Genomic DNA, 14,448 nt, shown 5'->3' with positions numbered 1-14,448 from the left:
TTGTTTTAAATACTTTCTTCTGATGTCCTTTTCACAGATGAGGATGCTGAAGCGCATGGGGTTTCAGCCTTCCTAGGCTTAGTTGGTAAGTGGTAACCCAAGCACTCACAGCTGATGATCTGCAGGCACCGATGCCGGCAACAGTGAACTCTTCTGTGTCCCAATGCTCCGACTTTCTCTAACCCTCACTTTTAAAAGACCTTCCTAAAAAATAAAGTACAATAAAATAAAAGACCTTCTGGATTTCTGGAACCCCGGCTCAGTCTGAGCTTTATTCCCTCTGACACCATTTTACAAGTTATTGCCCCGTTTGTCCTCCTCTTTGGCTGTAAGTCCTTGCTCCTACCCCTCTGAGGTTCCGTTTAAAAAGATTATTTTTCACACAACCCTCCCTGCAGCCCCCGCTGCTTCCTCTCAGGGTAACATCGTTTGTAATTGTATTAACATAATTTCATTTTTAAGAGCTTCACAATCCTCTGGGGTTGCCTTTCACGAGACTGAGATCATATCTATCTTAACTAGGCTATTTCAAAAGTCTGCTCGTTTGCAGGCTTGCCACCCATGTCTGGGCAGCGACATTGGTAAAGATAACGCTTCCTGTTTGTCCCAGCGCTCGGGCCCATTCTGCATCAGCAAGCATTACCTTGTTGCTTAGAGTTACACCGAAATAAACAGACCCCGTTCATATCGCTTCCTTCTGAGAAAGGATACGATCAAATGGCACAGTATGCCACTTTCTCAGTCCGTAATGTTCCGATCAGGAAGAACTGCATTCGCTTCCTCCACAGCCATTCCCCATCTACTCTACTCTGTGAGTGCACATATCATTGTACATATCATTTCCATACCAGAGTTGAAATATTAAAAAGACCCATGGTGCTTAAAAGCAGCCAATGGCTTTCAGATGGGCAGGAGTACTTATCTGCGAAAGTGTGCCATCGGTTCTGCCAGTACCAGTCGGAGCCGCAGCAAGACATTTAGGTCAGAAAGTGGCACTTTCTGTCTTTCTCTTTTCTTTCCATCTCCCTCGGGAGGAGCCAGAACATCTGACTTTTAAAGTCCCTCATGAAAACTCTATTTCATTCCACCGACCTTCCCACGTTAGTTCATATCCTTCTGCCTCCATAAAGCTTGGCTACTCCCAGTAAAAATGACTGCCAACATGATTGATTAGCTAATTAATTACTGCACTGCCTCCTTAATACACTTTCCACCATTATCTCAAACAGTGATTTAAATTCATCGCTGTCCTTTAGTTTTTGCGTTTCTGTATTCCCTCCCCAAATATGTCACAGGCATCTACCAGGAGCACACCCGCTTCACTCGCATCAAGCTTTAAAAGAGAGTGGCGCGTTAAGAACAGCATGGATAATTGTAGGCAACTACATTTCACTATCAGGCTTCTTGGGCAAATGTTTAAAAACAGGGAAGTGAGGCGGTAAGAGTCTAAGCACAGGTGCAGTCCTGTCATTCCACTGAGTGCCACCACAGCTCGGGAAGAGTGCCTGGACATGGGCTGGAGAGAGAGACTGTTGATGCCAAGGACTTTTCATCAGGGGACTGCCCACCTTTCCCCACCTGGAGTCACAGCCACTTTTGGGTAATTGCATTGAAGCCCTTTCTTTGGTAATCAAGGGTCATCTTGGGTCGATTTGAACCAGTGGGCACCACCATACATAATCCCACGAGGGAGAACAAGACAAGCAAAAGTACTACAGGCCAAGCTCCTAAAAGCAATGTAAGCAAGGTTCATGAGAAGTCAAATACAGATATGTCACAGAGAGCTGAAGGGTCCAGAGCAGTGTCATAGAGGGAACGGTGGCACAGTAGGGGTGACCAGTTACAGGAAAAGGGCTGAGGTGGACGAAGCGTGTCAGGGGATGGGGATGTCATGGCCAAACCAAGGATCACTACGGATTTAGAGAAGTACTCAAATAAAAGGGGGGGAGGGGAGCGGAGGAGAAGTACTGGAATTTCACTGGGAGCCAAAGGTAGGTATAATGTATAAGCTGGATACAGTTCTGGAAAGGAGAGGCGAGACCACACAGCAAGGGCCTTGACTGGCAAGCTAAGGTATTTGGAGGGAATTCTGTAAGTAATGGTGAGTTTTATGACCTATTTGGTCCATGAGAAATGTGGGAGTGGTCGATGTAGAGAAACTGAAGGCCTTGTGTTGGATAACTCCCATGTCTTTGTCCTTTCAGTTGCATCTCTGTGTGGCTCTAGGGTCTGTAGGCTGACTTGTGTGGATGGAGTTAACAAGCGCCTTTGGTCTGAGTTTTCTCTCCAGAGAAGCGCTTGCAGAATATGGGGGCTGTGGTCAGGTCTTATTTTTGCAGCTCCTTCTCTGTGAGCTGCACAGTCCTGGCAGTGGCCCTCGGACTGCAGCTCAGGCATTCTTTCCCACAACGCTCGTCTCTCCAGGTTCTCCCCTGACCTCTGAGGCTCAGGGTGGCTATAAACGCTCCTTTTCTTTCGAAGGCCCAAGGACTCACTTCATGAGATGTTCACTGAGAACAAATTCCAGTAATCCAAAAGTCAAAAAGAAATTGCTTACAGTGATAGGCAGAGGTCTCGTCCTGAGGATCTGCTGAGCAAGAATTAAACGGCTAAACCACCAAAATCACTGACTTCAGAGGGGGAAAGGCTTCTTTATTCGAGATAGTGGAGATGATTCCATGTGACTCCCAATCTCTTTAACTAGCCCCCCTGGGTGAAGGTATATTATTTCGCCCCCAGAATTTCCATACCCTGGCACCTGCCCCCTCTAACAGCACCCAGCTGCACCCCAAAGATTTATGTATACATCTGCAAATATCCTGAAGTAGAACTCAAAGTCAGGGCCCATCACAATAAAGGTTGGAAGTTCATACTTCTCAGGAACAGTAGGGCGACATCAGTGAGACACACTTCAGTATTCAAACCCTGGCTAAGTCACATTCCCCAACTTCCAAAGGCAGTCTCACCCACCTAAGATGAATCCAATTTGGAATGAAGTTCACTGCACGCCCACACCCACCACTAGAAAGGAAATAAATAGTTCAAGCTGTTATTTGAAAAAGCAGCAAAAAAGTTTTAATCGTTACTTACTGATGGGCGTTAGTAATTACACCAACACATTTGAGTCTATAGATACTGCATCAGCTTCCTTTTGCTTCTGTAACAAAATTACCACAAGCACTGGAGGCTTAAGCAACACACATTTATGATTTTAGAATCCAAGAGGCAGACTTCGGAAATCACTCTCTCTAAGGCACAACGCAGATACAGACAGCATTTGATTTCTCTGGGGCTCGCAGAGAGACTGCTTCTCTGCCTGTTGGACTTTCTGGGGCAGAGTGGAGGTTGTGCGTCAGGCTGCTCACTGAAGGTCCACAGTGGGAAGCCACCAGCGTCTCCATGAAAGACATGGCGTCGTAGTCCTGTGAAGAGTTACAGTCTCAGAAACACAAAGCGCAGGTGTAGCCTGGCCTCTCTGATGCTCTAAGTGGGCACTGACTCAATAGCATTGAGTTTGCTCTTGATTTCACAGGTTCCCTGCATTCCTCAGCTCATGGCCTCACCCGGACCAACCTCTGCTCCATTCTCCCATTTCCTTCTCTGACTCTCCTGCCTCTGTCTTTTCCTTTTAAGGGCTCTGTGTTAATCCGGGTAGACCAGAGAAACAAATTCTGGGTGAATCCTGTGTGTGGAAGAGCGAACTTTATAGCAAAGAGCACATGCTTGTTAAGAAAACATCCAAGTCCATCCAGATCAAGTCCATAAGTCCGATATCACCCCATGTGTCGATACTAGTCTATAAATTCCTCTTTAGATTCATGCAGCCAGGCACTGACGTTGAAAGCAGGAAGATCACAGGCCAGTGGGTGGCAAGTCTTTTGGATTCAGTGGTAGTGGAAGCATCTTAGCACGGATGTGGGTCTCCACATGACTCTTCCAGCTCCAGAGTTCTAGATTAGCTCCATGTGTCTTGTCAGCAGGAAGGACAGAGGCAGAGAGTTAGCGTGCCCTGCCTCTAGTGAGCTATTGGTCTCCGTAATGCCTCCAAATGAGGTCATCAAGCAGCAACCTGATTGACAGGCAAAACTCCACCCCCTCACTCTTATTAGTCTCAAATTGGCACCAGATTATGCAACTACCACAGATTCTGTGATTACACTGGGCCTACTCACATAATCCAGACTAATCTTCAGCTGTCAACATCCTTAATTTAATTATGCCTGTACGAGTTCTTTGGCAATGTGAGGGAACAGTCACAAAGGATCTTATTCTACCTTTCACATCTACTAGCTCCAAGAAGACCAGGGGGCTTTGAAAAGTGTGGAAAATGGAATGAAAAGGTAATAAACTTTTCACCACCAGTGTTTTGAAATCCCCTCATACTTTTGCCTTAAATGCAAAGATAAATTTTAAGACAATAGATGTTTTGGGTTTTTTTTTTTTTCAGATTGCGGAATTAATAAAGACCTATCACAGAAAAGAGACAACCTTTAAAGAAGTAGAAAGAAAACAATAGCACCCTTATTCTTTTCCATGCAGATCACGGGCACCATTTCCATGTGTTTTGTGGGAACCTTTCCAATAAAATTAGGATCATTCAGTGGGTAATTTAGACCCTTCCTTTTGTACACGTAACACAGTCTGATCAGTTGTCCTGTCACTAACTACTGAGGTGGCTATTTTGCCGAAAGAATTAAAAGGCAAATAAGAATGCCCAATCTAATTGATTAAAATGGTGGGATCAGCATGGGTTTTGGATTCAATTTTAATACATTCTTTCATATTTTGGATATTTTAGATCAACAGAGACTCTATGTACTACATCTCCTCCATGAAAGCAAAACTCACCTTTTAACCTACATATCTCTGGGCCCCACCTGTACAAACAGGTTTCTGTAGGACTTGCTGTACTGAAGTGATCAAGGGAGCCCTCTCTGCATTGCCCTTAGAGGTCATTTTCTCACGCTATGCCTTAATTTCCACCTTGGTCAGCATGCTTGGTGAAGTAGAGGGGACAACCAGAGAGGGAGGCCCTCAACGCGACGGACTCACCCAGTGGCTGCCACAATGGCCTCCAAAAGAAGAACCCTTGTGAATGTGCAGGACCAGGTGGAGTTTCACTGTGTTGTGTGCATATGAAGAAACTGCAAATGATCAGAGACGAGGGAGGGATACTTATCTAGAATGCGTTAATAGGCTCTTTTATGTTTCCCCTCTTTGAAACACACACACACACATACACACACACCACACTGGAGATTAAATAATGGCAAGCAAGACTAGCCAATTGGTTAGAATTCTTATCTCTATATGGAACACAACCTTAAAATGTGTCATTGAATAAATAGAATTCTTTCATATTTTATCTGCGAGAGTCACCTATGGAATAGTGGGTGTAAAAATACCCTCCCACTCGTAAGCAAAAAACACACGTGCATTGCAAAAAAAATTATCATTCAAAGTGAGCAGCTCACAAGGTGAAAAAAGCTCACTGCTCAGTAAAAATGAATATTCTCTATTATTTCCAAGACACTGTGTAATTTGATTACCATCCATTAATTAATAGTCTTTGGAGTTCTTGAGTACAGGTTTGATTTTGACTCTAGTCCATGCCAAGAAAAGCCCTTAACCCATCCCATGATCCCTATGCCCAGCAAAGCACATGCAAACAAATGCGGGAACACACATCAGGGGCGAGGGCAGAGCTGCCTCCTGGATGTGGACAGCAGGGACATGCCAGCACCAGCAGGAAATCTGCCTGTGGATAAAAATGGCGCACGCAGTACACACGAAGTCGGATGTGTTGACCATGATGGCATCCCGTTGACCTCAGACTTCAAAGCGTGGCACTCCTCCCAAATTCTACAGAACCTTTTGTGTTGAGGGTGGCTTTGAAAGCCTCTGAGCATTAAAACCGTATTTCTTCACGGCAAAACTAAATTCAAGGCAGCTATCTGCATCCTCGTTCCAAAAATAAGACTTCATCTCATTAAACACCACCTTTACCAAGTTTGCAAACATGATTTGGCTGCTGTCTCCCAAGTTTACGCGTTACGTGATGTTTCACTTCAGCTGAAGAAAATCAGACCCATCACTGCAGAGTAGAGCCTGCACTTCCTCCGTCGGGTTCTAAGGCTGCAAATCTTTATGGAAGCAGGCTGCCACATCCTCCTCCCCCGGAGCAGCTACTGACTTGAGACCTGGGGCCTTTGGAGAGCAGCCAAGGAAAGGCTTAGCTACCGAATCACTAGTTGCCCATTGTTCCATCACCAGCCGGTTTATCCTCTCGCATCTATATTTAATTTCCACCTTTCTCGAATGTGAAGGCAGCCATCAGACAGCTCTCAGCTCTCGAAACATCTGACAACACAAATTATGCCCGATATAAACATTGACATTGTCAAAAGCAAATGTCTCCAACAGTCCAAATGCCAATGCATTTCAAAATTGATTTGGATGAGGTACAATTTACTGAATTAGAAAGAGTGGGGGAAAAAAGTCAGTTGCTTCAAAACAGCAACAGCTTATGAGTGATTTTTTTTAACATTTTAAATTTTTTCCCTTTCATACCAACATTTCCTTTATGCGTATCTGGTAGAAAGTGAAAACTAAATTTCTTATTTGTGTTATTTCTGACTGAACTCCCAAGACAACCGTTCCCTAAAAACAATTTTTTTTAACTTTTAAATACTTGCGGTAACTCACAACCTCAAGGTCTGGCCTTGGTCCTTGCTTCCTTTCCATCGTTCCCTCCTCTTGTCCTTCCCCTGCCTGCCTGCGCTCCCTGTGCTTCCGTCTTGCGGGACACCTTTCAGGTACTTTCTGGAGTTCAGGTCCCAAAGCCCATTCTGCCATGAGCTTTTCCACTGCTTGTCTTTTTGCCTAGAATACAATCATTCCTTCCATGGTCCTCCCCCAGAAAAAAAGAATTATTACATTTTTAGTCAAAAGCACACTGGCCCTTTTAAAGTTCTGACTGCTGAAGACATGATCCTGGCTTCACAAGAGCGGTACGCCTTTATAGAGAGAGGTATATGTCTCACCATGTCAAGTTCCTTGTATGGCTGGTAAAAATATAAGAGCAGAGGGAGCAATCATGAAAGCAGGCTTCCTATAGGTTCAGAACAATACACTAAACGCCCTGCATAGGACCTTCATACCCAGAGAGAAATGATTCCGAAATCACATTCAAACCAGCACATAATGATTTTGCGGCCAAATAACTCTAATCACAGCCAACAGCTTTGATAACTTCCTTCATGATCCCAGTCAAAGTCGCCAACAATTCTTTGATAAGGCTTTAGTTTTTCTTCCTTTTCTTCCCTCCTTCTTTTTCCTATTTTTTTCTTCTTGTGTGTATGAGAGTTACGTGGTACGAAAAAATTCCAATATATCAAAAGGGGAAAAGATACATTACAAACTCAGTAGCAAGCGTGGCAAATAGAAAGTGGAAGGGGAGGAGAGCCCGGAGACCAAAGGAGCCCCGAGAGCTAGGTGCCAGTAATAACAAAAGTTGTCGATCGTTTTAACCCCAATTTCTTGCACACAAACGATTTTCCATTCCTCTGGAGCTCACAACAACTAAATCACCTTCAAATACAATTTCCCAAGCATGTTTCTTTCCCTTCCCTTTCCACGCTCAACAATCGCCTCAACAATAAAATTTAGGCCAAATAGAATTGAACCAGCAAGAGCAATTGGAGGGCTCTTAGCGAAGACCCCTTGGGCAGGCTGCCCTTCCCCAGGGGGAGAGCGCATCGTCTGGGGGTGGGGAAGGAGGAGGGACACAGAGGTGAGACTCCCAAAGCAGAACTCAGCATTTCTGGTCAGGAGCTACCACTCTTAGCCAGCAAGACACCCCTTGGAAAATTAATTATTGATTTTCCTATAAATCACCTAAAGTGATTTTTGTTGTTGTTTGTTTGTATTCCCTCCCAGGATGATCAATGTCTAATTTTACTCCTGTTAATTTCTCTCTCTCTTTCTCTCTTTGTTGAGGTCAAAAGACGCTCCAGTCAGAGGCTTCTGAGAGCAGTGATTTTCCCCCAGCATGATATGCACTGGAAAAGGCAACCCTGCTCTCCAACCTTCACGGGGTACCAAGGGATAGGACTTCGAGCAAGCCCCCAGGGGCTTGGAGTAATTAGAAACATGAGTGTTTGGCTGCCTAGGGAGAAAAAGAACCATTCCGATGGCATTATTTTGGTTGGCGGCAGGTCTGAGGACGGTAGTATGCCCAGGTGGAAACACAAAGTCATGGCAGGCAGTAAGGAACGGGCTCTCAAACGCAGTGGAGGGGCCTCCTCCTCAGCTGCACCCTCGCCGGGAGGCTGCTTACCTTCCTGCCCCCTGTGTTGATGCGAAGGGGTGTCAGAAAGGGGTCGAAGATCATGTGGCTGGTCTCGATGTTGACTGGCGACTGCCGTTTCCCCACAGAGCAAAGATTCCAAGCTGAGTTCACCAGTCCCCAGAAAGAAGGCACTAGAAAAAAAAGTGCAGAGTTAGGTGGTGTGTTAGGGTTCCCTAGAGAGACAAAACCAGATTGCTAGTAATTATATACATAAAGATAGCTATATAACACAATAAACTATCGCTGGTGGGGAGGCAGGCTGGGAGGCCTGATAAAGACACGAGAAAAATCAACGTTTTTGTCTAAGGGAGACGTTGACTGGTGCCTCTCCTAGTGAGCCCTGGGATTGCCAAGGCCTGCATTTGCAATTTCTCTCGATCTGAACATCTGGCGTCTCTTTGGGTTAGCTTTTCTTGTGCTGGGTCCATCTTTCCTGCATAGTTAGCATGCGCACTTTTAAAATGGAAACACAGGTCCATTCGGCGAGGTCAGCCTAGACAAGTGACACCTGATATTTAACAATGCTTGAGGGAGTGCTCTGTCTTCCTATTGGCTAGAACCCAACCCAAACCCAACCAATGGCTTCCCAGTTCATTCTGACGCCCAGCAACCCTGGCGGCATAGCGGACTACTCACTGGACTGCAAACCTTGCTGCTCCCAGAAGGACTTACAGCCTCAGAAACCGACAGGAGCAGCTCCGCTCGGCCCTTTAGGGTCCATGGGTGTCTACCTGGAGTACCGCGGCCCACAGTGCAGGGAGACTGCGCCCTGGGGACAATGCTGGAGCCATCCAGGGACGATGTAAATGTCAGACGCACATGTTCCAGCCTGAAGTACGGGCTAAGGCAATAAGCGTTTTAATTGCCAGGGGAGCACTGAGTACATTTTTTTTTTCTGAAACAGAAGCCCTGCTTGTGTAGTGGGTTACACTTGGGGTGCTACCCACCAGGCGTTCCTCCGGAGAAAGACGGGGTTTCAATCCTGTAAAGAGTCACGGTTCTGGAAAGCCACAGGGGGCTCTACCCTGCCTGTGAGGTTGCTATGAGTTGGAATCCGTTTGACAGCAGCCAGTGAGGCCACGTAAGTCCGGGAGCCTATGAGGCATCTGGACGTTTTCCAAGAGCACAGCACGTGACCTATGGGAGGTGCGGGACTGTGCGTTGTCAAGGCAGGAGTGAGGCATGTGTCTGGCCCACAATCTGCCTGACGGGAGCTTGGCAACTGGACCCGGTCTGTCTCGGGTCCAGCACTGGGTCATTAGCCTACTATACCAGGAGCTGAGGAGCGGGTTCATTTGACGGGCAGAAAGAATGCCATTGAGTGCTGAGTGCCAATTGCAAAAGGAAAATCCTCCCGTCGCTTTCAGTGTCAAATTAAAAAAACAAAGAAACACAAAAATGTTTGGATAAAGTTGTACGCCAAGGTCTGGTTTGCTTTTCTTCGTTTAAGGAAGTGAACGGAGTGGAAGGGGGTCCGCGTACTCATTTGATGTCAGCAGAGGTCAGAGAGTAGAGAGCTTCAGCTACTTGTGGCCTCTCCCCCTCTCAGCAGCCCCAAAGAAGCCCTGGGACTTCCTCCGTCATTTATTCATCCTTTGATAATGGAACCATTCTTTCACCCATCTATGCACAGTATGTTGACAGTGAACTTCTAGTGTGTATCGGGGTAGGCCCTGAAGGTGCAGGAATGAACTGTGCAGAACACAAGCAGCATTACCAGATCAGTAACAGATGAACTCAAGGGTGTTACGGGACTCGGTGGGCCCTGACCTGCGTGGGGCCAGTGGGAGTCAGGGAGTGATTCCTGCAGAAGATGAGCTTCAAAGTCAAGTCCCGACTTCATCAGTGGCCCTATCCTCTCGGGAACCCCATGTAAACTGAACAGCCTTGAACTTGCAGCAGTCTTTGTTTCCACTTATCATGGGTAAGACCCAGGCAAGAGAGCAATCTAGTAGCTACTTATCAGAGATACCACCGAAGAGACTGAGCTAAACAACTGGCGGGTGGTGCCTCACGTCCCATCTAAACAAGATTCTAGGGCTCTCTTGTTGCAGGCAACCACTGAACAGAAGTGAGAAAACTATTAAAAACAAGTTCCTTGGATTCCTAGAGAAATGTGTCCATACCGATATAAAAGAAGTCTCATAGGCAAATACGGCAGATCTCTACATTAGTTGAACTCATGGCGATGAGCCTCTGGCGGTGCATTCCTTCTAGATCAGAGCGTTTCAGTTGGCCTTCTTGCCATACACTGATGTTCGAAATGGGAGCCATGGCCAGAGAGTCACAGAGGAAGAGAAAGACGGGAAAGAGGCACTCTCTCTGTTCCAATCATCGTTTGTACTGAGCTGTCACTGCAAGCCATCGGCCTCTTTCAAAGATACTGTATCCTAGTGAAACCACACTTAAGAAAGTTCTAGAGTTCTTGAGTGACTTCGGCGTAGCCTGCACTGCGCAGAGCCCCAGACCCACCGTGCTCCAGTCCCCGCCACTCTTCAAGATGCCTGAGGAAGTGCACCATGGGGGGGAGGTGCAGACCTTTGCCTTTCAGGCGGAGATTGCCCAACTCATGTCCCTCATCATCAATACCTTCTACTCGAACAAGGAAATTTTCCTTCGGGAGTTGATCTCTAATGCTTCTGATGCCTTGGACAAGATTCGCTATGAGAGCCTGGCAGACCCTTCCAAGTTGGACAGTGGTCAAGAGCTAAAAATCGACATCATCCTCAACCCCCAGGAGCACACTTTGACTCTAGTGGATACAGGCATTGACATGGCCAAGGTTGACCTCATCAGTGAACTGGGAACCATTGTCAAGTCGGGTACCAAAACATTCCTGGAGGCTTTGCAGGCTGGTGCGGACATCTCCATGTTTGGACAGTTTGATGTTGGCTTTTATTCTGCCTACTTGGTGACAGAGATAGTGGTGTGATCACCAAGCACAATGATGGTGAGCAGTATGCCTGGGTGTCTTCTGCTGGGGGCTCCTTCACTGTCTGTGCTGACCACGGTGTGCCCATTGACTGGGGAACTAAAGTGATTCTGCACCTCAAAGATCAGACAGAGTAGCTAGAGGAGAGGCAATTCAAAGTAGTGAAGCAGCACTCTCAGTTCATTGGATACCCCGACACCCTTTAGCTGGAGAAGGAACGGGAGAAGGACATCAGTGACAATGCACCGAAGAAGGGAAAGGTGAGAAAGAAGAGGAAAAGGAGGGTGAGGAGAAGCCATGATTCAAGATGCGGACTCAGATGAGGAGGAGGAGAGTGGTAAGACAAGAAGAAAACCAAGAAGACTAAGGAGACGTACATTGACCGGGAAGAACTAAACAAGACCAAGCCCATCTGGACCCGAAATCCTGGTGACGTCACCCAGGAGGAGTGTGGAGGATTCTACAAGCCTCTGCCTAATGACTGGGAAGTCCATTTGGCAGTCAAGCACTTTTCTGTAGAAGGGCAGCTGGAATTCAGGGCACTGTTCATCCCTCGCCGCGCTCCCGCTGACCTCTTCAAGAACAAGAAGAAAAAGAACATCAAGCTTTATGTCCGTGTGTGTTCATCATGGACAGCTGTGATGAGTTGATCCCAGAGTATCTCAACTTCATTCAGGGTGTGGTTGACTCGGAGGGCCTGCCCCTCAACATCTCCCGAGAGATGCTCCAACAGAGCAAGATCTTGAAGGTCATCTGCAAAAACATTGCCAAGAAGTGCCTGGAGCTCCTATGAGAAGTTTTAGGAGGCCTTCTCTAAAAACCTGAAGTTTGGCATCCACGAGGACGCCACCAAGTGCGGCGCCTTTCTGAGCTGCTGCGCTCTCACACCTCCCAGTCTGGAGACCAGATGACTTCCCTCTCAGAACATGTTTCCCGAATGAAGGAGACCCAGATGTCCATCTATTACATCACTGGTGAGAGTAAAGAGCAGGTGGACAATTCTGCTTCCGTGGAGCGTGTGCAGAAGCAAGGCTTTGAGGTAGTCTACATGACGGAGCCGATCGACGGGTACTGCGTGCAACAGCTCAAGGCATTTGATGGGAAGAGTTTGGTCTCTGTGACCAGAGGGGGTTAGAGCTTCCGGAGGATGAAGAAGAGAAAAAGGAAATGGAGGAAAGCAAGGCCAAGTTTGAGAACCTGTGCAAGCTCATGAAAGAAATCTTGGATAAGAAGGTTGAGAAGGTGACAATGTCTAATAGACTGGTGTCTTCACCCTGATGCATTGTGACTAGTACGTACGGCTGGACGGCCAACATGGAGCGGATCAAGAAAGCCCAGGCTCTTCGGGACAACTCCACAACGGGCTACGTGATGTTCCAAAGGCACCTGGAGATCGACCCGGACCACCCCATTGTGGAGACGCTGTGGCAGAAGGCTGAGGCTGACAAGAACGACAAAGCCATCAAGGACCTGGTGCTGCTGCTGTGAGAAACAGCACTGCTCTCTTCTGGCTTCTCCCTTGAGGACCCTCAGACCCACTCCGACCGCATCTACCGCATGATCAAGCTGGGCTTAGGCACTGATGAAGATGAGGTGCCAGCTGAGGAGCCCAGCCAGCACTGCTGTTCCTGATGCGATTCCCCCCTCGAGGGTGATGAAGACGTATCTCACATGGAAGAAGTAGATTAGGCCATTCTACTCTCGACCCGTGTGTCCTCCGTATAATGTCCCCATGACTTGAGTGACCCTAGCCCATCTGGGCTCTGAAACTTCTATTAACTAGTGCACCCCCCCCCTCTGTTCTTGTGTGTAAAGCAGGATCTAGGGCCTTCATGCCCTGTTTTCCCCTCCTTTATTTGGGAATGGGGTCAATGTTGTGTATCCATGAGGTTTTGTTTTTGTTTTTTTTGTTCTATTAAAGTATGCAAAATAAGGAAGATGCCATTTTATACAAAAAAGAGAAAGTTCTAGCATTCTGAGGGGACTTTATGAAACACAAACTCTCCCTTCCTAAGCTGCTTCTCCCCGCTCCAAAAATCATGGACTGAATCCGACGCTTATTCCTCAATCCTTTCACGTTGATCCTGAAAATCAGCCTTCCATCAGGCACCATCCTAGCCTTCTTCGTCAGGGAAGCATCCGAATGTGGCAGGTGTGAGACTGGCATGGAACAGTCATGGCGCTGATGGGAAAGATCCTATTTTTCTTCAGCACATACATAATGCGCCCACACATAGGATGCGCAGAGATGATAAAGTCATGTAAAAGAAGTTCGGCATACTGAGCCCCAGCATACACCATGCACATCTACTGACATTCCCAGATGGGACTGTCCTGTTCACCTTCATTCCACAGTCTGAAAAGGTTTATTTCTGATACTATTTGCGTAAGAAAGGTCGAAGGCCAGCCAGAGTCACTGGTAGCCAACCTGCACCCAGAGATGCTGCCTGGAGACCAGTGCTAGTTTGGCCCGAGGGCTGTGTGTCCACAGCCAGAGCTGGAACATGGCTGGTCTTCATGGTGGGTGGAGCCATTCACCCAAAGCTGGCCCCGCATGCGGCTGGATGGGAGGATGGTGTGGGTGCAGTATACACTGCCCTTGCACGGCCAATTGACCCTGTCTCATCCAAGTGAGGGCCCTGTGCCTGCAGCTCTGACACCTGCCCCATTGCATCTGCACAGGTTGGTGATTCAAACCACCTGAACCTGAGAGCCTGGCCAGATGAGCCCCTTCTGCTTGAGGTCCCAGATCCGCACACATCCGGCAGGCAGCCCCATCCTGGCAAGGGCTGTTTCCAGGGTGAAAAGAGCGACTTCCTCCTACTTTAGAGGAGGCAATTTGTAGAACAGGGAAGGGATCCCGACAAGGGATGCTCTAGGAATTTGACGGTAGGCTGGCCCAACCTTTGTATCAGCAGTCTCCAAGGCCAAGTGTTAACATGAAAAATCATTTGGCAGGGAAAAATTGATATTACAGTCAGCAACATGTAAAAAAGACAAATTCTTCCGGAAAGCAGCTAGATTCACCTTACATCCTCAAAGCAGCTGGTGGCTTTGAACCATCGACCTTGTAGTTAGCAGCTCAACGTTTACCCATCCAGGCCACCAGGGCTCCTTACTGTTGACAACGGACATCGATGATCATATCTGAGGGAGAAGGAGGGTC

The 14,448-nt window shown here is 47.3% G+C and overlaps 1 protein-coding gene and 1 pseudogene across 1 annotated transcript in view; one reads left to right on the top strand and one right to left on the bottom strand.

Moving 5' to 3' along the window:
* Positions 1 to 14,448, bottom strand: part of CA10 (carbonic anhydrase 10) — a 569,229-nt gene that overhangs the window by 319,586 nt on the left and 235,195 nt on the right. Inside the window, exon 3 of the mRNA XM_075559290.1 lies at positions 8,339 to 8,481. Within this exon, the coding sequence (XP_075415405.1) occupies positions 8,339 to 8,481 (143 nt within the window). The remainder of the gene's footprint in view (positions 1 to 8,338; positions 8,482 to 14,448) is intronic.
* LOC142458268 (heat shock protein HSP 90-beta pseudogene) lies at positions 10,851 to 12,971 on the top strand (annotated as a pseudogene).

The sequence above is a fragment of the Tenrec ecaudatus genome, chromosome 10 (assembly GCF_050624435.1).
Source record: "Tenrec ecaudatus isolate mTenEca1 chromosome 10, mTenEca1.hap1, whole genome shotgun sequence".
NCBI classification, from domain to species: domain Eukaryota; kingdom Metazoa; phylum Chordata; class Mammalia; order Afrosoricida; family Tenrecidae; genus Tenrec; species Tenrec ecaudatus.
The sequence above is the reverse complement of the archived record's forward strand: the minus strand, read 5'-3'. Positions and strand labels throughout refer to the sequence as shown.